At 32.3% G+C, this 27,611-nt stretch overlaps 1 protein-coding gene across 2 annotated transcripts in view; it reads left to right on the top strand.

The window, feature by feature from the left end:
* Window positions 1–26,281, top strand: part of LOC108766740 (C-type lectin 37Db) — a 48,161-nt gene extending 21,880 nt beyond the window's left edge. Inside the window, exons 1-4 of one of the 2 annotated variants that reach the window (XM_018516241.1) lie at window positions 1,016–1,238; window positions 19,740–19,852; window positions 24,975–25,210; window positions 25,752–26,281. In XM_018516241.1, coding sequence (XP_018371743.1) covers window positions 1,160–1,238; window positions 19,740–19,852; window positions 24,975–25,210; window positions 25,752–25,869 — 546 coding nt within the window. In that variant the 5' untranslated portion in view covers window positions 1,016–1,159 and the 3' untranslated portion in view covers window positions 25,870–26,281. Of the gene's footprint in view, window positions 1–1,015; window positions 1,239–19,739; window positions 19,853–24,974; window positions 25,211–25,751 lie in introns of those variants that run through there. The other variant, XM_018516239.1, reaches the window with a different exon arrangement.
* Window positions 26,282–27,611: the final 1,330 nt, after the last annotated feature.

The following is a 27,611-nucleotide window of genomic DNA, read 5'->3' on the forward strand; positions in this document are numbered from 1 at the left end:
AGCATAGACACACCCCTAGACGCGCGCTATATATTGTATGAGTGCATACCGGAAGAAGGACGGTGCATCGGTGTTGATATGTGGAAAGTGGAGGAAGGTTGAACTTAGATATACATTTTACACAATACATAATTGACGATGCACTTGGGCACCTTGCAACGAACCCACGCTATGTCAGTTTGTGTCTGACAAAGCAAGTTAATAATTTGTAAGAAAATTTGCTTGTTGATTGAAAATGTTGAATAAATTCTATTCTTCGTTCCTTGACATTGCATAAATTTCCATCAGATTGTACAAATTCAATTAAAAATTCGCAAAGAATAGGAAAAATGTATTCTAGACATTTTAATTTTATATAAACTTCAGAAACATTTTAAATTTCTTGATTTTTTATAATCTATTTATAAAAGAGTGACTTCATAACCTAATTACGTAAATAATGAATACTCGTGTTTGCAATTTTATGAATATTTCGCTTAATTTATTTTTCGAAAGTAGATTTAATAACTAATTTCAAATTATGCATGCAATATTGCTGCAGACTCTTTTCTCAAAGTACTTTGAATACCAAAAACTACTGTAGGTAGGCAACGTTTGATCATGCAAATAAATTATAATATTAGGATTAATAGAATTGTAAAATCGCAATTAATAGTTTAAATTTAAATTGTTTTCTCTCTCGCAAAGGAGTTACTGTTAAGAACTTTGCGTCCAAAATCTATCTATCTTTACCTTTCACTGACACAATGGGTGTCAGGTGGTATCTGATCTCGACCCGAATTCTCGATGGCGACCCTAGCGAGATTTCATCAAACTCGCATACCAATACGCGACCGCACTACACAAGGACAGGATTTACAGTAAAAGAGAACTTGGCTTCTCGGTCGGGAGTCGATCTGCGTGACATTCTACCGATATAACCGATGTGCCGTAACTCTTTCTCGCGATCCTCGAGAAATTCGCGAGTACACGTGGTCAGACGACATTCTCCTGCTAGCTGCTGGAGATTCAACATCGTTGATCTCTCGATTTCGACGCGCGCGTCAAGGACGCCGATCGATCGACCGGGATTACATGAGGTCTTGTCCTCAGACGAGAAGATTCTGCGGATCGGACACAACTGTTAGAACAATTTTGCGGTGACAACATCCAAGACGACATGGCCACGAGGATATGGTTACTCTTGTCGTCGATCCTCTTCGTGGGATCGTTGCACGCCATTCCTGGCAAACTCAGCGGTATGTGGACTACTTGTTTTTCTCGATTGGCATCCGGTGTTACGGCTTCGCCGAGTGGAGGATCGAGTAGTGTGTGGTGGATATGACGCGGTGTGATCTGGTTTCGACGGCTTGTCGATGATTTCGGCGAGTAGTTCTGCCCCGTAATTGTAATCCTGGAAATGAATCGATCTCTCTGTGATTCAACGATGAGAATTCATGTTTTGCCTCGCGCTTTTTGAAATGTCAAAACAGGGGTATGGCAAAATGTATTTACGTCATGCATTTATTATGAACTGCTGCTGTCCGATCAAGATTCATTATGTTACTGCTATGGTATATGCAAAAAATAAAGATTGAATACTGCAAAGCTTTGCATAACTTTACATAATATTGTAACACGTAATCTCTATATTTACAAAATATAAATTTAGAATAGTTTAAAAATAGACACATGCTTTTTGCTTGTTGCAAATAAAACAGTAATATATTTAGTACTTTTTATACTTTTTAGCGAATTATTTAATGCAATCTCTTTAGAATTAAATACATATACTTATATCTTCATGAAGCACTCGCTTGTTTATAATAACGATGTAAATTATGTTTACACGCTTACAATGATGTTGTCGTTACTATAATGTCATTATAGTCTTTTTCGTATAATTACCAACGTACAACGTACTATCAAACTCCAGTCTGATCAATGAAGCTATTACATTATCGTTACGCATACCTATGTATGATATATTTCGTCAGACTAACCATGCTCGCATCCGGTACCTCAATTAACTCTTTTTTAACTCTCAACTTTTTCTTCGGTTCACTTTCACCGATTCTAGAACTCGTTTCTTCCGTCATTTCCGTAGCACTTTCGCTTAATCTGGAATAATTTACTTTTAATTTCGTTAAACTTGTTTTCTCTCAAATATCGATTATATTTATATATGGAACGTATTAATTATATTTGTATATATTTTATGCAAAATATGAAGTTATCCGTAATTGTATAGAAGAATAGCAATAAAATATGAGATATATCATACGTAATATATCGTATATAAGCGTGTAGAAAAAAAGATAAATCATTTAATATATTAATAATTTAAAATAATTTGTTTGTGCACAATATAAATAACATTAATATATTTTAAAATCAAACAATAATTTTAATATTCGTAATTTTTGTGTAACATATGTTTTTAGCTATAATTTTATAAAATTTTATACACTATTTATATATTCGTTCGATTTATGATTGATAAAAAACAAATTTAATTCAGAGTTGATGAAACATCTTGGTCAGGAGATAGGAATTCGGAAACGTATATGTAGGTCACACACTCTCTTTATTGAATTTTTGCTTGAATTTCGAAAGTGACCTCTTCATCTTCATAGACTTGTTCCATCTTTCTACTGACCGTGATCACAATTAGTTTACTATTCTTGAAAACATAGTCAATGATCAATATCGCCTCAAGGCGATATTGATCATTATTCTTTTTCTTCAGTCTCATTTTCTTTCAGTACCTTTATAGATCAATGCTACGTGATAGCAACGTATAAATATACACTATCTTTTACCTAACAGCTATTTTAACAATCATCTTAAAACTTTTGAATTCTTAATAAAGCATGCACTTTGCTCTATTATCATATTACTACATTAATAATGTCAAATAACACCCAATTTGAGTTATTTTTCATCATTTCTATAGATCGCCACTGTTCCTACTCAATATGTCGTTAATTTAAGTAAAATAATGGAGTTAAATGATTTAACTTAAGAATTCAATGTATTAAATTCAACTCAAATTTAGTTTATTATTTACTAAATGCACACGTTGATATGAACGTTATTTACTTTGAAAGTAATTATATAGAAGAAAGACCCCTATTATGAGATACTAAGTTTATTTTGGGTAAATGCTAGAAATCTATAAGCAGAATTTTAAAAAATAACAGGTCATTTTGAAGGGAATTTAATAAGCTTTAAGATAATGTTATGTAAAATTTAATTCAAATTTTATTTTTTTTATAAATTAAAGAAATGTAAAAAGTGAGCAAATCGCAAAGTCAAAAAATTGTGCTCTTAATATGAGATGTCCTGAGAAATCGATAATAAAACGCAAAATACATCAGTATTGCAATTAAAAAACTGTATTTAATTTTGTATTTATTTCTAAAATACAAATAAACGCAGCCAGTGCATGTGCAAAATAAGTATGCGATGCATTGTACCTAGCTGACTCGTCTTCAGGTAGTTGGAACCAAGCATCGCAGAAACAGGCGTTCGATGTTTATTTCGATTGTCCTTTTTATTATTGTACAATAACATTTATATTTCAGCAACGATTTTCACTATGACATAGGAATATAGGTTATTTAATATTAGAAATACCCTAGGTATTTCATATTATGATTTCCACACCTTACGGTTTTACGATCATCAAATCTAACTTCTATAATTAAGCAATTTAACATGTCACGTATTTTTCTATTAGTACGATCTTACTCTATCACCACATGAAGAATTTATTGTCAAATATTTACTTATTAAGTAATAAACAAGATTAAAAGCTCATCTCAACGAAACTTGAAGACATCCAAATTCTAAAATCTTTTTTTGCAACGACTACAGGCACGATCTAATAATTAATTTTCCACTAAATAGTTTTCAATCCAAGAGCAATAAATTCATGATGGAACCAATAGATAGCGTTTATTAGTTTAGCAGAAACGCCGTTATCTCATATTAGGCGCCTATCTCATAATAGGGGGCTTTCCTCTATATCTCGAAATAAATGATTAATTTATATTGTGACACAATACGGAAGTTAAAAATAACAAAATGTAATTTTTTTTATTTATTTTAATTAACTCAAAGGAGATTAGGCCATTATTCCTTTAATAACATTGTTATTACTGGCACGAATTAATCTTGCTTTTTTGTGGATCGTTGGCGTGTTTTATCGAGACTATTCGTGCCATGGGAATGCCCATTTCGTACGAATGTTCTCGCTGTGGAATTTACACTGCAGCAATTAAGGAGCTAACACAATGACGTTATTCTATCGAATTTCATAATCTTACGTGCCGGTGGTTCGCCTCGCGTTACGCTCAGCCGCCGTTGGTCCGTTGCACTGCAATGCACACGATTTACTTCACGGAGCGGAAGTGCAGCACGACACGAGATACTCTCTCCGCTCGCTCTATGCGAGGCGTTGCACTTGTGCGGAGCTCGGTATGCCGTTCTTTCTGTCTCTCTCACCTCTATACCGCAATATTCTTCCCGCGAATGTTTCCTCCTCTACTGGCTCCCGGGCTAACGACGCATATCCTGGAGCCTTATCTCACACGAAAGGCTCGAGAGTTGCCACACGTCCGCGTCACGCTTGAAAAGACTAATTTCCCAATGAGTTTGATCAGAAGTCGGTAATATGATGAGAATCTTATATTTCTTCACATTGTTTATATACTCGATTGAGGACGTAACTTTTTTTAGTCAAATGTGAAAAAATAAGATCATGTTTGCAAGTAAAACGAAAAATGAATGCGTTACAAGGCTTAAAAAGATATTTTTATACGGATGCAGATAATATAGTAATGAATCTTTTTTTATCAAGAGCGTTATTTACAAGGAGTTTAAACAAGACTTATGTAATATTGAAAAAATGTTAAATTATACAAAAATTTTTGTGCAAATTTATTGTAAAAGAGATTATGTACTTTGTTTAATTTTTAAGTTCTAAGAACATTTATGTTTTTTTATTTAAATAAATCCTTTAAATTAATTTCACTTTTATCATCAAGAAGCTAGGTATATGAAGTTTCGTGCTGCGCTTCATACCGTAATGCGAAAGGAACATTTCTAATTATTGTTATGACTCATAAAGAAGATTTCACTCAACTCTCCTGTTTCTCGTACGTTATCTCTTAGCAATATTTCCTTGCTGAAACTTAGGCTAATGAGTTATATTCCGGCACATTATCTCAAAGACTCTTGCTCTTTACTACAACATTGTCACGCTTAAAGGAATTCAATTTTTTAACGAGCAAAGTTGTCGCGACTGAAAGCAACATTCTATTTATATTTAAAAAATTATTGAAGTAGCAAGAAATCTTATATCAATGCAATTACGTTTACTTAGCAGTTTACGATCTAACACATGACATATTGCAATCTATCTATATATGACTTACATTTTCTTATGACTGAACAATTAAAATTCTTTACACCTGACATTTATTCACTTTAATTGTTTTAAAACTTTGAAAAACAAAATAATTGTATATCAAATACTGATTTTAAAGAGAATTATACTGCAACTATTCGCATAAAAATAAAGAAGTTATTAAACGTTAGGTACACTGAAAAAAATTTCTGGTTGAAAATGGACGAATCAGAAATTTCTGATTAAATTTATTAGAATTCTAGTTGAGATAACCGGAATTCTGGTTGATACTATATTTCTAGTAAAATCTACTAGAATTCTTATTTTTACCAGAATAATTATATTAATCAGAATTCTAGTTATCTTAACTAGAATTCTAATAGACATAACCAGAAAATTCTGATTCGTCCATTTTCCACCAGAATTACTGTTTAATCCAACCAGACCATTTTTCTTAGTGTATACAATACAAAAGTACTATTAAAGTGAATAGCTATTTTTTGTCAAAAAGAAAAATCAATGTAACAGAACTCGCTATACCTATCCTAAAAACTAAATTCCGATTAAGCTCGTAGCTTTATCTGTCAATTGCATTAACTTGCGACGCTGTTAACGGAGCCAGTGCCGTTAGACGTTCAAACGATGCTTTTTGTTTTATCGCACTGGAATTCCAGATGGTGAGAGTATTACGGGGCACTTGCATAAGTGTACGTGCTCCTGATTGCGGTTTCAAGAGGAAAGCTCGATCTTTGCTGCAATGCTGCCGGACGCATCGGCGTGCTCGATCTGCGGTCGGCCGCGGTAAAACAAAACCGAAATTAGATAACGTCGCCCGACCGTATTGAACAGACCACTGCGAAATCGTCGCACCTTGCCGTTTGCGAAAATGCAAATTGTAGCGTGCATTAAAATGCAGATGCAAATGGGGCGTAACTTTAGCAACGTTGTGTGCCTTCAATGACAATCTTTTCTGATGTTTTAATGAATCTTGGTTTTCTAAATAAAGCATTATTAACTTATGAAATTTTTAGATCATCTTTTCCCTAATTACATTATGTTAGACAAATAATTGTTGATTTACGATTGAAAATAAAAGAATTGATACATTAAATTTGTAAGACTCTCTAAATATATACAATATATTTATTAAAATTAAAATATTTCTTCTCTTTAATTCTGTTAATTATTATATTAAATATTCAATTAGTTAAATATATATAAATACTGAAGGTTTCGAAATATCGCTTGTTTGAAATTGTTTCTCATGGACGTCATCTCTCTCTCTCTCTCTTGCGAGAAATTAATTAGAAATAAAACGATGTCAGAATTTCTCAGCGTTTTATGTGTATTGTTTTCATGCTAATCAGGATCGATGCATATGCATCTATTCCAGTTGAATTATTAGCGATTGGTCATCCTCTCATTTTTCGTAATCGAGAAGCGCGTGATATCAAAGCAGATACTTCGCGTTTGTCAATTACTAGCAATCGTTTTGCAATGATTATTTGTTCCGGCAGATAATCTTGCGGTGGTGGATCCATTATGGGAAAATTCACCGCGGAACGCATTATTGCGTTTACTGGATTAATTACGAAACGAACGCGCCTAAACGGCCCCACGTTACGTCCAGCTGGCGCACTCATTATCTAATGGCGTACGTTGAATTTATCACAGTTTAATTACGCCGTCAACAGTGTGCGCTTTGCCACGTGAAATATGATTATACGTCTGACAATAGGATAACATAATCTGCTTCCGACCGCTTACAACAGCCGAAATATGCTCTTAAATGGCGTTGCTGCGAGCGTCATCCTAGTCACGTGTTATTTCATATGCGCCAGAATATGCTGCATTTTGTTGATGCTATTATATGTATCTCGTAATAGTTATTAATTATTATATTCGTGCTATTAATTTGAAAAGAAACGTTGAAAGAAATATTTCAACTTGTGTATTTAGTAAATACTTACATATTTTATTGGAATAGAAACTATATATTATTTAATAAATTGAAAAGCTTAGAAAAAATCGAGCAAATGCAATGGTTTAATTATAAATTCTATTTTATCCAAGTGGCAGATATGTTTACATATACAATATAATTTGAATTAACATATTTATTATTTAATTAACTAACCACACAATAATATAGATACTAATTTAAATAAATTAGATAATTCTGCTTTTAAATAAATTAATCAACGCATGTAACTATTATTATTTATTATCTGATCATTCTTGTAACCACACGAATGACAAGAAGTAATTTATTGTATTTTAATAAGCGTGGCTTATGATCATAATGAGATGGTTCTTTTTTATTATTGAGTACTTGTGAAATTGTTATTGTGACCTTTTTACTTAAGATGAGTAAAAAGGAAAGGTTATATCGGGTAGAATTGCGCGAGAAAGAAGTTCAAATGGAAAGAGAATGCGGTGAAGAACGTCTACTCACATTTCACAGCGCCTCTTATTGATCTGCTTGACGTTCTGCATCGATTTCACGTGGCCATCCACGTGTTCTCGTCACGTTCAGATGCTATTTCGAACACATCTCGCGATCGTGGGTTATTCTAACATAAATACACACAGATGTACGTTTCTAAAAAAAGTGCATGACAAAATGCATTGCAGCAAGAACAGGGCTGTCACATTGTGGCTCTTCGTTTAGAAAAAGAAATTTGTTTTTAATCAAATTTAACAAATGAATAAGAGAAATAAATTATTTCCAAAGAATTAGATATCTTGATATCTAATTAAATATCTTGATGTTGTAACAATAATTTGTAAAATATATATTGCTAAGTTTTGAAAATGGATAAAGTTGTGAAGAAAATTTGTTTTATGCAAACAAATTGGTTTGCATAAAATTTGTATTTAAATAATATGTGGCTAAATAAACTTTTTTTTTCAAATTCATCGCTAATTTGCGTAATATGTTTGAACACGGAAAGAATGATTTTGCTAATGTATCTAAAAATTTAGTTAGATACACATTTGAAAATAATTTTGTTGAACATTAAAATACTTGAGTAAAAATCTCAAGTATGGTAAATAGTGCTTTAAAAAATATTAATATTCTAACAACCAGTTAGAGGATACATTATTTTTGTGATCAGAATTATTTTTATATCTATATCTGTAGCTAATTTTTAGATACTTTCGTAAAACCAGAATGTTCTTTCCGTGGAGATAATTTCAATTTTATAATTAATTATTTATTTTATTTATAATTCTTATTTCGAATCTATAAAGACGAACGCTTGAATAGCCGCACATAAAGACAGCCCCGAGCGAAATGAAACATTAAAGTCCCGTGGGACGTCGGCGACGACCGTAAAATGATATCGAATTTGTGACATAACCGGGAGAAAGATGGAAGACGAAGTAACTGCGTTGCAATCGTTATCGAGAACTGGTCGGAAATAACTCGGTTTGCAGGAATGAATTTCTGATGGATTGGATATATATATAACTTTAAACTATATATATATATATATATACTTGTGCTGAAAAGCACATCCACAAAGAAATGTAATGTTTTATGGTGTGTGATATGAAAGGTAACAATACTTCTATTCACATTTTTTAATTTTGCAGCAATATGCTAAAGAACAGTTGAAAAATACATTTTCAAAAAATGAATTTTCAGAAATAACCTGCACGAAAAGAAAATAAATTGCTTGAAAATGGGTTGCAGAAATTTATTATTCATTGTATTTATATTATTCTCATTATATTTATTGTTCTATTATATATACATATATAAATTTTCTTGTCCTCTCCCGACGTTCTGCCGTTACATTACATTGTTCGACTTGATCAAGAGTGTGTCAGGTACATCGGTGCAAAATATTTTATAGTTATAACATTTGTGACAAAGAAAATTTTATAGCACATTAATGGATTTTCTTTTTACTGACACATATGTTGAATTTTTATATCTACTGACACATATTTGGATTTTTACATTTCACTGACATATTATTGTGTAATTATACTTCACCGACAAGGTACATGACTTTATGTTATTTTATTATAGACAATATTCTTTATATATAACCTGAGGTTTCAATTGTATTATTATTCTTTCTTAGATATGAATTTATTCGCAACTTAAATTAATTTATAATGGACAACTTGCGCTTTTTATGTCAACGACAAGATTACGCGTGCGATTTTATGTATTGTTTTATTTAATCATATTTATTTCCATTTAAGAGATTATAACTGTAATTTAAGATTCATGACAAAAATTTGTAACATTGAAAATGACCCGATCGGAGTCGAAACGTTTGTATCTAGAGATTTTAATTTGATTTAATTAAATACGTTTTGTTTAAAGATTGGTTCTATGCCCTTTTTAATTGTCATATTGTTTTGTACATACGGAACCTTATAATTACTTACATATATAAATGTTAATTTATAGAACAAATATTGGTGGTTTATTTTAGACATAATGTTACCGATTATTCTTTCTACGTAGATACCGGTTATTCTCTTCTCTATAAAATGCTTATCGCTATTTATGACATAATGGTTATTAGTGCTTTTAATTTAAAAGTTATTAGCACAAGACACTTACGAAATTGTGTATGATGCAAATTAAACACGATTATAAAAAGAACTTTGAAGAAAAGTTCAAATATTTTGTCATCATCTACCTTCGAAGTACGTAACGATATGATATATCCTTTATCTTTTTTGCAACATCGGAGATCCATGTTATTCTCGCTCGACGCTCGAGGGACATTGAGATCGTTAACTGGAGGTGTAACCGAACGATGCCAAGTTGGCGATGCAATTTCTCATTGCACCACTCACGTCACCGAGGTTACGCCGGACGTGCGGCTTCTCTTCTCGCATCATTTATTATCGCACCCTGTACAAAAAGGACTCGTCGACAAAGCTCGATGGGGACGACGAAGCTGGGTCGAGCTTTTCCACCGCGCGCGTGCTTTTTCTCCGATGGAGTTTAATTAGCCTGGCGTGGCGTCCGCGAAAGGTCAGCCGCGCGCGACGGACGAAAGAACACGTAAGTGCCACTTCCACGCAAACATACCGGAGAGAAAGTTTCGATGAAGCTGATTGGCTTCATTTCTCCGTTGACGCGATGGTTCTCCATCGAGCGAAGTAATAAAAGGAACCGAAGTTGCCTCTTTCTCTCTTTCTCTCTTCCTCTCTTTCTCTGGCTGCACCGCCAGCGACCTCCTCCCGGGACAATGTGCATTTCTATCCCCGTCGCATTTTCTTCTCCACCCCGCATTCACCCGACTTCTCTCTCACCTCGGCCGTTGATGAAATTACGTAAACTCCATTTTCCGGGCGCGCGAGCGCCAGGATGCCCGTTCTCTTGAGAGAGAAGGCTTGTAAGGAAATATGGCGATGGGCGGGAACAGTAATAACGGAGCTCGCTATTTGGGGTAAAGTACTTGGGGAGTATCTTTCCAATGGTGGCGTTTTTAAGTTGTCATTACACACTGATGATACTTCTTCTTCTTCTTCTTCTATTTCTTATGACTTTATGACACTTGATGCGTTGAGTTCTAAGATTTGATTTATGATCATTACTCATGAAAAAATTTTTGAATTAAAGATATTCTAAAAAGTTTTATAATATAAAATTGTAACTTTGAATTTAGAAAATGTTTTTTCTATGCTACTTCTTTAGTCTTAATGCAATTTTTTGAATCTATCTAAAGGTCGGAAACTGTTAAATTATTTGTTATACAGAAATAGTTACTTGGATAGTTAAATGGAATGGTTAAATGAATTCTTTAAATATTAAACATATGATTTTAAATCATATTATTGTTATTACTGATAAATGATTATGTTATAAAGTTAAATTAAGTAAAGACATCTTTCTTAAATTTAATTATTGTATTAGCAGAAGCTATTACGATTTATGAAAATGTTTCGTTCTTTCATTGTTACTTACGTATCTTCATTGGAAACTTTGCGGTCAGATTATTAGATTAATTTTTCATTTCGTGATTTTTTAGTTATACATTATGTCCTAATTTAGACAAGAATTGAGATGAACAATTGATTTAATATCATTTATTTGAAGTTAAATTTTGTGAACTGACAATGAGTTTTAACAAGAACTCTCTCAATCTCTTTCTCTCTTTCTTTCTCTCTCTCTTCCATTATTAGAAAATTATAAAAGATATTAAAGTGTTGTATTGTTACATATAAATAATATATATTCAATAAAAAGTTATTGTATATTATATTCTCTAATTACAAGGGAAAATAGTTTGCTTAATTACTAATTCTTATTAATGACTATTTGTTATTTTTAAACTACTAGATATTAATATTAAACAAACTACTAGATATTAATATTAATAGTAAACAAAATATATAAAATTTACATCATTTTCTATAACATAATCTAATGAAATATAACATAATAAAAATGAGAAAAATGTATAATTAAGAAATATATTTATTATAAATATTAAGTTATATAATTTTATATGCTTAATGTTAATATTATATTTTTTATTAATCATGTCGCAGTTTACATTAGATATTGTAGTGCTTTTAATTATTATTTAATACTGATGTTATAAATATGTTTAATTGAATAATATTTTATTAAATTACAATCAAATAAGAAATTGTTCGCAACAAATAAAAACAATAGTAGGAAGACACAAGAGAATACCTGCATGAAATTTTAAAACAAATTGCAAATTTCAAAACAGATCACGAATAAATTCAGAATTTATTCAACGTTGTGCCAGAGGGACGTGTCCGTCTCCTTCGGAGGATTTGCCGGAGGGAATTACACTTGTAAGATATAGAGAGAGAAACGCAGATTCTTTTAAATCCGAAACGTTCTGTCCATACCGATTGTACGCTTGACGAGATCACGATGCGCGTCGAGGCTGCATCCGCTTTTCCACATCACGATTCGGCGAGTCAATTTCAGCCGATGGCAGCCGTTTTCCATCGCCGAATGTGGGAACCTGCCTCTTCCATTTGCCGAAAACGATACCCAAACCATCGCTTTTTCTTTCTGTCCTCTCCGTCGCTCCCAACGTGGCCACCAATTCTGGAGGATCGTATCGTATTGGATCTACCTACACGACCATTTCGACGGTGTGCAATACCAGTATGCGATCCATAATAGAACTGGGAGTCACGCGAGTGCACTGAAAGGACAACCCACTTCGATAGTCTCAAAGATATTTCTACTATCGAAGCCGATACTTTGCGTAACACTATCCCTGTTTAGGATAAAGCGTCCATTTTTCCTATGAAGGAGCAAACTTCAATTTTATCAAAGAATTTCTCACTAAAATATATTGTGAATCTCTTTTCTTCTTTTTTTCCTATCCATCATTGATAGCAAAATATGTTTTCTAAAATTTAATTACGACATGATAAAAATATAAAAAATGTAATTAATAGTTGTCGAATCATATGTGTGTGCATTGTTGGTTTAATATTTTGCGTGGAAAGAGTAGAGAGGATTGTCATCATACGCACTGTCATAGTCTTTCTGGACACTATATGTTGCCATTTAGCTTGTGCGTCACTGTGTATTGCCGCTGTGCATTGACAGCTCTAGGGTGCAGTTGCATGTCGGTGGGCCGTGACTGCTCGCTTTGATCACCCCATCAGTATGCATTGCGCCATAACGGACATTTACGTAACGTGGCCCCCGTGATTTTGCCCACATGCGGCATGTCTGTCATCCTCGGCAAAATCTTCCTCGACGAATACAAACGCCAAACGTGATCCGCGTTGGCGGCGACGGCTGCCTTTTCGAAAGCGTGTCAAGGATACGCTGAACGAAGGTCGGTCGCTCTCATGAAGTTTAGTCGGTCATCTGATTGGCTGACTATTAAACGTCCTTTTAACGTCCGATTAAAAGTGACAGTTTGATCAGAGACACCGTTATTCTTAATATTTGATCCGTTCGACGGGATCATTTTATTGAGGACAATCATCTTTTTTTATTGCCATAGCCATATTTTATTAGTTCTTTTCTAGAGACATACATTTAACAATTCTAGACTTACAGCAAAAAATTATTTTAACATAAATTGTTTATTACATGTTTCATTTCTTTTGACTTTTTATTTTTATTGATCTCAATCTTTTAATTTTTAATACTCGAGTGTAAGTTGTTAAATAAAAAATTGCAAGAATAGTTTTGCTTTATGATATAAACATTTAAGATATGTATGTACTCAACGATTATGTATACGTACTCAAAGCTTTATAGTGGCTTTTATTCATGCTTAAAACTGTGAATGATGCTCGTCTCTTTAAGCGTTCTAAGATCTGAAGACACTTAAAACGTCTATTTCAAGACATGATACTCAACATCGAATAGACAGAAGATAAAGGACGTAATTAAACTCGTATACCGATAAATAATTAATTTCATTTTTTGCGGAGAAATTGATTTATGTTTGATATTCATTTAGAATGTACTTGAGGTATCGTTTCCTTAATTAAGATACTCATTCATTAGTCATTTTAATATGATTCGAGATGTCTGAGCATAATAAAATGACCGCTGAGCGATGTTCGACAGAGCTCCAATCGTTTCAGTACGTGCATATTGTTGCTTCAGAGTAGCACATTAATCATTAGCTGTTAAAAACTGCGCATAACTCCGATCGATTGGATGCAATCAATTAAGCTCAATTGCATTTATTGAAAAGCGGTTTCCTGAGCAACGATTTTCGATATTTCTTTTCCTGATCTACAGAATTAACAATCTGAAAACTGATCAACAGATCGTATTATTATATTTTCTTAAAGATGTGCATCAAGTCTTATATAATTTTTGTGTTTTAAGTTATTGGTAATACAGTAATACAGAAATAACATTCATGTTTGTATATCTACAGAAAAAACGGTTTTGCTGAAGTATTAGCTAGGCACAGATCTGAAAATAATTTGTTGGACTATTAAAATAATTATATAGGATACTCAAACTAGTTTCTAGAATGTCTTTCGGAAGTTTTTTATGGCATTGTTCTCATCATGCTTGAGTTTTCTGTATACTTATTTTGATGGTCTAACAAAATTATTTTTAGATTTGTAGCTACCTAAATTTTTACTTCAGCAAAATCGTTCTTTCTGTGCATCAGCGAAATTCTGTCATCGATTCTGTCAGCAATTTTATTATCGTACCTTTTTAGAATTTGTCCCTTGATTATAATTTAATGGACTATCGAACGATTTTGTGAGCTTGTGGACGATAATTAAATTTGCAGATAGCGTCATCTTAATTCACGCGATTTTCGAGATTGTACGCGAATAAGATCGCACTCGTAAAATTCAATTTTACGATGTCATTTCTTCTACACGAGTGCGGGCTTTGCCCATCGATAAAATCTGACATTTTAAGAGTCGAAGAACCATTTATTTTCTTGATTGTGAGCTCAAAATAATCGTAATCGGATGTTACATTTTCAACAAATTTTAATTTTGATTGATCTGGTGCGCTATTGAAGCATTGTATTGCGCTGAGACGTTTAATATTCTTCAATATTATTCTTTGTGTTCATTATTTGACTAATTTCCAATATAAATATTGATTAATGATTTATTAAAAATCCTGATAATGCATTTATAGAGTTGACTTACTCTTTAACAATTTTATTGCGTAAAATATTGAGATTTGTACTAATTATTGATTGCTCATAATAAGTATTAAAAATTTATGTTTTCTATTCCTCCGTCAATTATTTAACAAAATACAAAAACTTGACGTTTAAAAAGATTAACTTGTTTTATTTACAATAAATAAATCCACTATTTTAAAGTTTATTTGTTGGAATTTATAATATTTTATTCTTTCACAAGTATTACAGTTCGCTTGACATTTGTACATTGTGACATATATTAAGTTCAGTAATGGCCGCTGGTGGATTTGTAAATTCGAGCAACGGATTTAGCAGAATGCGCACATTGTAGAATAAACAGTTGCGTGGACAGTGTCATCTAAATCCCACGAATTTTGCTGGTTTTTTATAGTACCGCAGGGCACACTTAATTACGCCACAATTATGCTTTCTCTCACGTTATTAAAAAAAAAACAGCTCTTATTGTTGTTACAGTGGATTACCCATTATTATATTTTGCGAGACATATAATACTTTCTTTTAATATTATTTAAATTTATACGAATTTCATAAATTAATATTAATGTATGTTTTTGCCGAGAATTTTGTAACAGTTGAAAAATTAAAAATAGTTTTTACTGCTTTTTAACGATTAGTTTTTAACGTTAATTACGACAATTAAAATCGACAATTTTTTCTATTAATTCCGCATAATATATATACATATAACTAAGATGAGAAATATATGTACCATCATCTGATCATCGATATCGGAGAATTTAAGCTATAATTGTACCAAAACTTGAATAATAAAAGTTGCGGTAGCTCAAGATCCATTAATGGTTTCTTTAATGGAAGCAATTTATCCTTTTTCCATCTTGTAATCTGTGTGACGAGAAGCGATGTTGTGGAAAACCAAAAAGTGGAACAGGAAGCAAAAGTCGGAGGTGTCTATTAAGAAGTCCGCTGAATATTAACGCGACGAAATGTTTTCTGACGCCGCGGCGCGGAGATTAACGAGGCGATTATTAAAATATGCAGTACGCCGGCCTAATTAGCCCGCCAATGAAACCAAGAAGTCATCTACTCTGCTTGCTATCTTCTTTAGTTTTACAAAGGTCGCGAACTTTAGCACGACGCAATTTCGCCGTATTACCTTGCTCAATTTACGTGACAAGTCAAGCTAACTCGAGCGCTGTTTTATGGTTGTTTTTCATAGATTTACTTTTATGATAATATTTTTTACATTAAAAGACTTAACGACAAGAATTTAAGAGATCATTTTGTATTCAGAACATAAAATTTCAGTGAGAATAAAACATTCCAGGAAATATAGGGAATTAAAAAATTTTATGAGGTGCCAGGATATAAAAGAGAATTCAACAAAAATCTCAAGATTTATGTCTTAGATACGTATTACAAAAAAAAATTAGTATTCTATAAAATTTTCTCAGTCGGAGAAAGAGAGAGAGAGAGAGAAAAAGAGAGAAATGATTTGTTGCATTATTATAACCAATGCATGTAGTTGTTACGTATTTTATTGTACTATTTTATTATGTTATGAATCAATATAACTTATTTATAAAAGTAATCTCTGTTTTCCAGTGTTACAATATTTTACAACCATCTATCACACAAAAAAGCTGTTAGTTTTTTTTCATATCATCAACCTATCGGTAACATAAACGATAAAAAACGTAACTGCTAATCTATTTTGCCTTACAACGTAGCGGTAATGCTACAATAATCTCGCGTTTTATGTACAATCCATAAAGTGCGAAGGGAAGAATAGCAACGAATTTTTGTTAACAACAGTGAGATTAATGCAGCGAGTTAAAAGAGTGAATGAGAAAAAGTGACTCGCACGCGCGAAAATGCAAAAAAAAGCCACTCTCGGCTACTTATGCGAAAGTGCGCTTCGTTTGTCGCGACAATTAACGGAGCGTCGACGCAGGCACGCATGCACGCATGACACGCTCGTTATAACGAACGAGCCTCGTCAGAGAAATTCTGTCGTCGTGCCGTAAGCAGAACAGACAGAATCGTTACCAAAATTTCACGTCGCGCGCCACGTCGCGCCGACGAGACGTACAGCGAGATTCGCAGTTTACGCAATCGTTGGTGTAACCGTTGTAATTCAGCCTTACTGCATAGAACGCGATAAAGTAGACGCACACTTACGCGTCGCACACAACACACCTCCGGCGACAGACTTCCGTGATTCTCGTAAAACGCGATATCGCCGTGTCGGGCCGCGCGCATTATTCTCCGACGTGGCAGCTACTGCTGCGCGAACATTATTAATCATTTTTGATCATCGCCCGCTGTCGTTGCAAAAATGCCATTTTGCATTTTACATCGAGCCATCTCTTGGCAAGTTGCAAGACAACTTTCGAATGGGATCGCATCGGACCGAGAAGTGCGTGAGCCGGTGAAAGCGTCATGTGGGCGACACAAAGCATGCTTTGTATCTTTATAGTTCGCGCTTGTTTGATCAAGGTTAAGAATAGGAATGCTTGAAATTCAGTTTATTCAACGCTGCGACTATGGGATTTTGTTGTTTCACATAATTTATATTCAGCTGGAAATTTATCGAAGTAGACAGCTTATTTTTTGTTCCCATGAATTATTCTTTTGCATATTTGTTATACATTATTTATTCATGGCATTTGCTAATATTGTAATAGCAAATTAAGAAAAATACAGCGTTATGTACTGTTACACAGTGTATACATATATTATATATTTACAATGACATTTATGTAAAAATATATTTAAGCCTTTAAAAATTGCCGACTATATTTTAAATATTACTTCAAAATACTCTTCTGATTATAATTTATACACACATTGTTTTGGTAATTAAGTGATAAGAATTAAATATTTATTTATATAGATAGCATTAAATTACTTTTTAACGCTACGATATCGCAACAATTTTATTGTCGTTATTCATATCCACGACATTTACATGATTATACTTTCTCAGAAAAGATAGTGCAATTATTCCCGCATGGCAGCATAATCATCATACCACTGAAGATAAATAAATCATACTTTGTCCCAGTTGACTTTCGTTTTTGTACTTCTATCCAATAGCTACTTAAAAATAACATTTAGCTTTAACATTTGACGATGTGCGTAAAGACGTAAACGAGACAACCGCACAATACGTGCGCACACGTATATGTGTAATCTGTTCCGTGTTGCGTAATTGCAAGTGCTGAAGTCCTCAGTCGCAATTGCTGCGTTCTCCTAATATAGTCGAATAGGAGAAACCGAATGCATTGCTGATTAAAAAGATGTTAACGGCAGTCGGAGAAAAGGCCGTTATGAAATTTCACTTTACCATCTGTCCCTCTCTAATTAGACGTAAGTTAGATTGATGCGAATTAATTCGATTTACATTATTATGGTGGAATGTTTAATATGATTTTTTAAATGAATTTATTGTTCCAGTGACATATAAATATTTAAGTTTATAACTGCAGATTATGAAAATACTATATATGGAAATTTATGTATTATTCGCACATACACGCACACACACAGAAACGCTTTTATTTAAAAAAAATACATTTTTATAAATGTATATATATATAATTACAAATTTCATAATTAGAATTTACGATGACGCTTTTCAAATGTAAAAGAAAATTAATTACGTATTCTTGCTATTTTTAATATATTTTAAAAGTTTAATACTTTAATAAATAATATTAATAAATAATTGAAAATTATATTACTTTACAATTAACTATATAATTTTATTATTTGTACTATTTATCTTTGGTAATGTATTCGATTTGTATTATTGATTTATGATTTGTTAAATTTCTTTATATAATACTTTTTTTTGTATAATTTCTTTGTATACTTTGATAAGTCATAGTTGACGTAATATAAAATAATAAATATCTCTTTCGAAGAGAAAGATATCTCGTCAATATACTTTATTGGTAGTGGAATATCTATGAGAAAGATGAAGTATTTAGAGAAATTTTTCAAGCTGTATTTTTTAAAGGAGACTACTCTAATAATAAATCAAGATTATTAATAATTAATTTACGATTTAAAAAGAACTCAGCAATTTATAACGCATCAGTTTTTTTTTCAGAAAGCTGATGCGTTATGAATTTCTGAATCAAAATCATGCATAATAATGATTTTAACTTATAGATTAATGTTAGAAGTTATGTAAATATTAAGACAAGATATGTCATTTAATTTTCCAAATAACATGAATTACATAAGATATAGATATCTAAAAGACGTCTTTTAGACATTTTATATAACATAAATGTTATCTGAGTTATTAAACGTTATTATTGAAAAATGTAATATATTATTTTGAAAAATTTTAAAAGCTTTAAAATTTATAAAGGAATGTATACCTATGTATGAAGATATTATTAACTGATTATTATTGAAGTTAAATTACTGTTACATTTTAATATTTTTTTAACTAATTTCGAATTTGCGAATAGCTTTCTTAAGTCATTCGCCATTAAATGAAACCGTTGTTTATTTGGTAGGGAAATGTGCATATATACTTTCTTACAAATTTTCCTTTAAATCTTTATTTCGAACACGCAAAGACTAATTTTTTTCTATATTAATATATAAGCTGACTGAATTGTTAAATCAAATTGCGAGAAAAAATTTGCGCGTATTTTATTTCTTTTATCATCTATTCGACTTAAATATACGTATCGATATTAATTGCCTTTCCATTTTCTTTACAGACGACTGTCCAAACTGCGTGGACGAACATAGTAGCAGCTTGGCGGCTTCAAGATGGACGATGCCTTTACTGAAGCTGGGCGAGAAGAGATACTACCTGGGGATCTTCTTCAAGGTATCGCTCCTGCCAGTTACGCTGATTTATCTGACCGAACCGTCGACCCGACCCGGGTCTTGGACTTTATCAAATTATTTCCGAGCTCGTAACTTTCCGGCTTTGCTGTCACGGACGGTTTTACGGTGCATCGAATGCCGGGAACCAGGATAGTAATAAGGGTCTTTTCGGATAACAGTGACCCTATGTTGGTTGCAGCAGAGAATCTCGCGTGATGAAAGAAGTGAAACACATAGAAAAGAAACGAAACATTTGGCACGTAAAAGAAAATTGAAAGAGTTCCAAGCAAAAGTGATTTCAAATTGTAAACGCCAAACTTATTATTATAAATAATATAAATTATATGAGCAAAAAATCGAAATTTTCTAGTTACACATATATCGATATGTTTAAATAATAGTGATGTTTTCTTATTAAAATCTCATCTGGTATTTAACGCAAAGTTCTTGTTTGTTTTAATTACAAGTGTTAAACGATATCGATACAAGAGAGAAAGAAATAACATATTGCATGTATCCATTTCAATTAATTATTTATATAAATATAAAATACGAGAGAGAGAGAATTATTTTCTACGATAAATTCGTCAAAATAAAATTATAGATTCTTTTATGAAATTTGTGACAGTTTGAAGTTGAAAGCATATCTTCTGTCTCGAGGATTTCGCAGGTAGTGCTGATCCCATGCGGGTCTTTCGAGAGCGTCATTCCTGGTTCTGACGTGTGTAAACGCGTGTCCGCACGCGAACACAATCGTATCGATTAGAGACGCCCTTATTACGGCTTCCCGGATAGCCTAGGCGCTTTTATTGACTCACGTGCTATTAACACGGATTTCGTAATTCCATCGCTGCTGCGGATCCGGTCGGAGCGACCTCGCTAGAGATGGATGGTAGTGACGTAAAGGCGTTCGTTTAATCGGGCTTTTCGCAACAAAAGCGTGAAGAGGAAAGAAGTGGAAATTCGCTCCTTCTCTCTTGATCCTCTCTTTTAATCGGATCACCAAAGACGAGTCCTCTTTGTTTCGCAAGCAAATAATGGACGGTGCTCCATTAATCGAGACCTTGCAAAACAACTTTGTTCGTTGCCGGGCAATGACCGACTTTTCCACTAAATTTTGTGGTTCTTCTGATGACAGAGAATGTTTGCCTCTCTCTTCAGTGAAGAACTTATTTAAGTTAGGAAAGGAAACGGTTGGGGGTGAAAGTCAAGTTCTAGATTGCAAACATGCCACTTGTTCTCTTGCTGCTCCAATTAATCCATCTGTTTGACTTGTGGCGAGATAAGTATCCTTTATGCATGTCTTTGATGGACTAAAGTGTATCGATCCTACTGAATTATAAACGGGTCATTCATTAAAGGAATTCTATATTTATTTGTGATTCTATATGTTGATATCTCCACATAATTTTTGAATCCCAAACGATTTTAAATGATAAAAGATTTCACATTTATTAACGTCTTCTGTTTTTATAATAAGGAATTAGAAATAAAGTTCATTGTGCAGTACTTACCATTAAAAAAAAAACGTAGTCAAAATCATAGAAGCACAGAAAATTAGATTAATTGTTAAAAAGTGGTTCTACTATTTTTTAAAAGTATATTGTAATAGTGACTCTTAGACTCTTAAGGTGACCCTATACGGTCAATAATATTGAATTAGTAATACTGACAGTACACATCAATATTTTTAGTATTTCCATAACCTTACACGGTATTATTGACAATATATTTCACTTTAGTTTTACGTATACGATATCTATTGTGACATACTGTGACATGAATCCTAATAAAGCGATACCGATACTCGAGAATCAAAATCCAGATCGTCGTCAGTATTCTACGTCAATCCATCAATATTAACCGCGCATCAATAATATTGTCAATATTTGTTAATACTGACACTATTATTGACCATATATAAGATCACCTTTATTTAATAAACGAGAACGTTCAATAAACGCTGTTAACTTTTGTGCAATCTATATATTTAATATAATCATATAATTATTACTTTTACACTAGCTTAATATCAGTCCCCAATTTTCCTTGTTTTTTATTGCCTGAAAAAAAACAAATGTGTGCCCATTTAGAGAAGACAAATGTTTCTACTTTTTAATTACTTTCTCTTTAATCTTTATTTTCTTTCGTTACGCGGTATGTCCTGAAACAGTATTCGGAACCGAAAAGCCAATAGCGTGCCACTGATCGTCACGTACGATTGCTGTTTCGTTTAGGGAGGATAGACCGAGCTTAAGCGAAACCATCGTGCACGAGTAACGACGAGTTCGTGCCGACGTTTCGTGGCGGCGCAGGAGAGCGTATACGCTGCGAGATTCGAGCGGAAAGGGAATGCAGCGGTAATGCAACTCCGCCGTGTCGGGCCGCTCCCGTGCAATCGCGACGGCGCTCTATTTATTGCGCTTTATTTGCATTCCCAGCAGGTTACACTCGATTTTTCGCGTCCTTCGCGTTCCACCTTGCCCCATCGTACACGCCAGACGGATCGGCGAAAGAGCAACGAGAGAACAGCGATGAAATTCGGTAGCGTTGACATTGACGGAGTGAAAGTCAATATTTATCATGCTCTTGAATACATTTTTTATAAAGAGCTAAATGTGTAAGTGAAAGATGTATACGATATATATGCCATACACGCAGATATTGGAACAACAAATAATAATAATAAAATGGATTGCTAAAAAAAAATTATTGCAGTAATAATGTTGTAAGAATAAATAAAGATAATATAAAAAATTTATAGCGGACCCAAAGTATGTCATAATTATGATGGTAAAATAAAAATTAAAAAATGAGTCTTATAAACATTAGGATTCATTTTTTTTTTAAAAAGAATTAAAAACATTTTTTTTTAGAATTATCTTATAGTTTTTAATTTCTTCATTAGTCATTAAACACTAATTAAAATTATTAATTAAAATTTAATTTATATGTACTCATATATTAATTCTGAATTTAGTGTCTATTACATTAACATGGAGATCACTTTGCAGTTAAGACAAATAATTTACATAAGCATTAGCTACCAGCGGTGTTAATTACCGGCGATGTTAATTTGAACAAACTTTAATTAGCGTAGCGTTTAAGATCCGAAAAGATTCATTAAGTTCTACGGAACAAGTAGAATATGCAAAATTCTCTCTAAGTTGCGATAATCTTTCACTTTTCTTAAATACTCTGCGTATGTAAAAGCAATATATGCTTAGATTTGTGCGATTTTTATAATAAATTTTCTTTACTTTAATATATACTATAATATTTATGAAATGCATATTTAAAAAATTCTTTAATGATAAAAAGTAATAATGAAACAAATATTTGCATGTCGCATCCGATAAGTTTGAATTTATTATCGTAATACTATTATTGCGAAATTTTGAATTAAAAATTATGTTAATCTAACTTAACAACTTGGCGAATTATCAAAATATACAAGACGCACCAAAAGTTGCACCCCATATATATTTTGCAGAAGTATAGCTGCTATATATATGTATGTTTCATAATAGTCGCGTTGTCGTTCTCAAGAATTCCAAGTGGATAACCCAGTCTCTCAATAAACGTGTCTTATGCATTCTAATTATGCCGATAAGAAATTTTGTGGACCACAAATAGAACCTCATAGACGCACTACGTTCTGTGATTTCCTATCACAGTTTGATTTTGTGATTATTTGTTATTGCAAAGAAGAATGCGTTGTATTGTGTTGTATAATATGTTGCATTATTAAGGATGCTGTAAATATGGAGATGGCACGTATACGATGTGTGATAGCCGAGACCACTTTTGCACTTAAATGGTCGCAGCGATGCGACGAAACACCACGAGGGAATTCGTAACGATCGTAAAGAACTGCCAATGAAGTCAGAGTTGTTCGTGCTTCTGCAATGTACCACGGTCATAAAAATCACATAATGTAGTGCGAATAACCGAATCGAAGTCACACAGCCGATACGTTGAGTAATATTGAAATGTCGAAGTACAAATTCGTACGTTCAACGTTCATCAGGTTTCAAGCGCATAAAATATTGCGATGTGGAGGTTATATTGAAAATATCTATGCTAAACTTAGCTAAACATAAGATATACATATATGTACGTGATTGTTTTGGAAAACGATGGAAGATCAATTTTTAATTCAGGACATTTAAAAAAGTTTGGAATATTCTTGTCTGTTACTGAAAATTTTAATTCATTGAGGAAGACTGATTTTTTTTCTCTTCACAGTAATATTTCTATCATAATTTTTAACAAAGTTCATTAAAAACATTATTAGCATTCTTTTTCCTTATATTCAGAATTTTTAGTATAATCTGGTTTATCTTAAGAATTAACAAACAAAAGTCTTTGCATTTAATGATTGAATTATACCGCAATATTAGCAGTTTTGATTATTCATGAGAAAAATTCATTCTATTTTTTTTCGTATTTTTTTATGCAATAGTATGTATTATTGATACATTAAATATTATCGTTAGTAATATGTTAGTAATATTCCAAACAGGTTCTCGAATATAATCTGTCGAAATCGATACCAGAATGGTGATTATATAACTTTAGTGTGAATATTAATGTGCTCCTACAATCTGTATGCTGTTAATTATTAATACCGACCAATCTGCTATAATCAATGACGATCACGAATGTTAAATATAAATGTTAATGACAGCTTATCTCTATCATAATTTGATTACACATAATTTACCAACAGTTCAAATGTTGCTCTTTTGTCATAATTATTGTGATGTTTAATACATAATAATTTAGGTCATTGCTTTAGGTCACATTTATCTCTCACAGTATTCCTTTTTACATAATTGTCATTTATGAATTAATCCGTTATTTAGCATCATAAATGATTTATAAATTATATTTATAAATTATTTGTATATAGTACTAGCCACTAGGCGTATAGTAGATATTTTATCACAAATTTAATGTACATCGATATTTGTAGCAAATAATAACAACAAATTATTACATCATTTTTAATACATTTTATTTTGCATATACTTTATGCAAAATATCTTGTACAATTAATGACGTTTGCAAAAAAAAAAAACGTTAGAGTAAAGTATTACCATCCCTTCTTTGCATTGCAGGCAAACTGGTACAGAGCCTCGCAATACTGTCGTTATCACGGGATGCATCTGGCGAGTATAGCCTCACAAGAGGAGAACGATAGACTTGAGAAGCATATCAAGGATTTCGGTCTCGGTCACGAGCATTTTTGGACTTCTGGCACCGATCAGGCCGAGGAGGGAACTTTTTTCTGGATGGCTAATGGTAGGCCGATCACGTTCGAGAATTGGAACGTCGGCGAACCAAATAATTTCCGGTAAGGGTGCTTTACGATCGCAAATAATTTACATTCTTTCTGATATTGATCGCGGAAATTCCGTCCTACTATTGCGATATGATTGGCATAAATCAGTTATTTAGATATTAAAACTCGTTTCTGGTGAAAGGTGTTCTCATGGAGTCTTTAATGGCAAAAGAAACTTAATTTCTGTGATTTCGGTGATTTCAAAAGAAAGTTTAGTACTTTATTTGCGTAATTATAATATATTTACATAATATTCTTTGAAAACACAATTATAACACCTTCAAAAAGAAAAAAAAATAATAACAGATATTTCAATCAATTTCTGTAATGTATGTTAGTTATATTTTCAAAATTATTAAAGCTATAGTGATTATGTCTTACAATACTTTATATACATTACAAATTTCCAAACTTTTAAAAATAAATATATAAGGAGATGTAATTTTGATTTTTTAAGGTTGATATCAAATACGTTATTATATAACTTACTTCCTTATCCATTTTGTTGCTTAAAATAATACGGATTTCATTTAATCTTCTCATTTTCTTTCAGATACGAGAACGGCGAAGAAGAACATTGCCTGGAGCTCTGGAACAGAGATGGCAAAGGGCTCAAATGGAATGACAGTCCTTGCAGCTTCGAGACTTTCTTCGTCTGTGAAGTGCAGTGATCAATTTGCGAGAAAGGCTGAAAGAAGGGACTAAACGCACGAAAATATTCGTATGCAAATATCAGTTTATGGCATGTCAACAAAGTGATCCTCGAGGAAACTGTGTGTGACATTCTCATTGGTCGTCCATTCGTTTCAGTGGACTTAGCAAGGTAGAGAGACTTGACGTGACATGTGCACTCGGACTGAAAACGATGCGTGATTAGCCAGTCGCTACCGTTGTTACGTTTTACACGTCCAGAATTCACGAGTGTGTACTCAAAACGACAACTAATTCAGTCAGTTCTTTTCGTAAAAGAATCACCAGGCGACATACCGAGCGTTGGTTAAATCCGCAATGTCGAATGATAAAAACAATTTATTTGCTTTTTGTGCAGAGGCAGTTCCACATAGAATGCTTGACATTAAATTATGCAATATATTTAAGATTTTACGTATTTAAAAAGTCTTGTTTTAAATTTAAACAGCAATAGAATAAAAATTAACATTTTTATTCTTAAAAAGAGGAAGCATAAACTACAGAAATTTTTTATATGTTTATATTTTAAGTATATACATATACATTTTTTTATATATAAATCTTTAGATACGTATAATCATCGATACATTTTACATATTTTTTATTGTTTATATCTTTTTAAAAATCTAGTTTTACCTCAGCTTATTAGAGATGATCTTATAAGTTACTGCGTGAAATCTTACAAGACGACGCGTGAAATTTTTATTTACGCGCAATCGAAATATCGATTGACGAATATTTCCCTATGTTACAGATATTGCTATTTATTTGTTAATTCGATATAAAAAAATTATGAGAAAGGCAATATTAAATATCCATATGTTAACATTGTCGTAAATTATTCCTATATTTGTATTAATTCATTATTATACAATATCAGATTGTCGTAAAATGGCTTATTTATGCCATAATGATTGCCTCTCAATTCTTCGATTATGGCGAATTTGAAAGTTTCTGACGCATGGTGATATCATATCTTGATCAAGTAATTCTCTAATGAAACGTAGATTGATGTATGTATTACCGAGACACTACCGTGTCTTCAGATAGAAATTTAAACATTTGTAATTATTAAAATAGCCAGTGCATGCACAATGAATTATTTTGACGCATGTGTATCTTTATTATGCAAGTATATCTTGCAAGTATATTTTTATTATTAAATCAAATTAGACAATTTTTTAGCTATTGAAGGAACGATTGACCTAATTTATCGATGTTACATACGAAATAGTTAATTAAGTCGAATGAATTATTGTCGACATTTACTAATTTCGAATGTGTGCTAACATTACCATATTTTAGTTTTGTATATCTTAACATATTATGCGAACATCGTACATAATATGCATGTATATACATACATATATACATATGTAAACTGTATATATTTACGCCGCACACTAGATAATGATTGCTACAAGTAATATTGTTAGTAGTAAGAATTAACCAAAAGATTCTTTCGTGATGCTATAATGTTTGATATTAAGAAGTGCAGTTGTTTAGTTACTGACATTATCAATTGAGTCAATTTCAGTAAAATATTTTACCAGGAGCAACCGTAACTGTTATTGATTCGATAATTTTAATCATTAATAAAAATAAGAAAGTATTATTAAGTTTTGGATTTGTTCATTTATTCATTTTTATAATCTTTCGTGTCATTTAAAATTCTATTATAGATAAAATAAAAAATCTTTAATTTGTATGTAGTAATACATTT

This window comes from Trachymyrmex cornetzi, unplaced genomic scaffold, assembly GCF_001594075.2.
Source record: "Trachymyrmex cornetzi isolate Tcor2-1 unplaced genomic scaffold, Tcor1.1 scaffold61, whole genome shotgun sequence".
In the NCBI taxonomy this organism is placed as follows: Eukaryota; Metazoa; Arthropoda; class Insecta; order Hymenoptera; family Formicidae; genus Trachymyrmex; species Trachymyrmex cornetzi.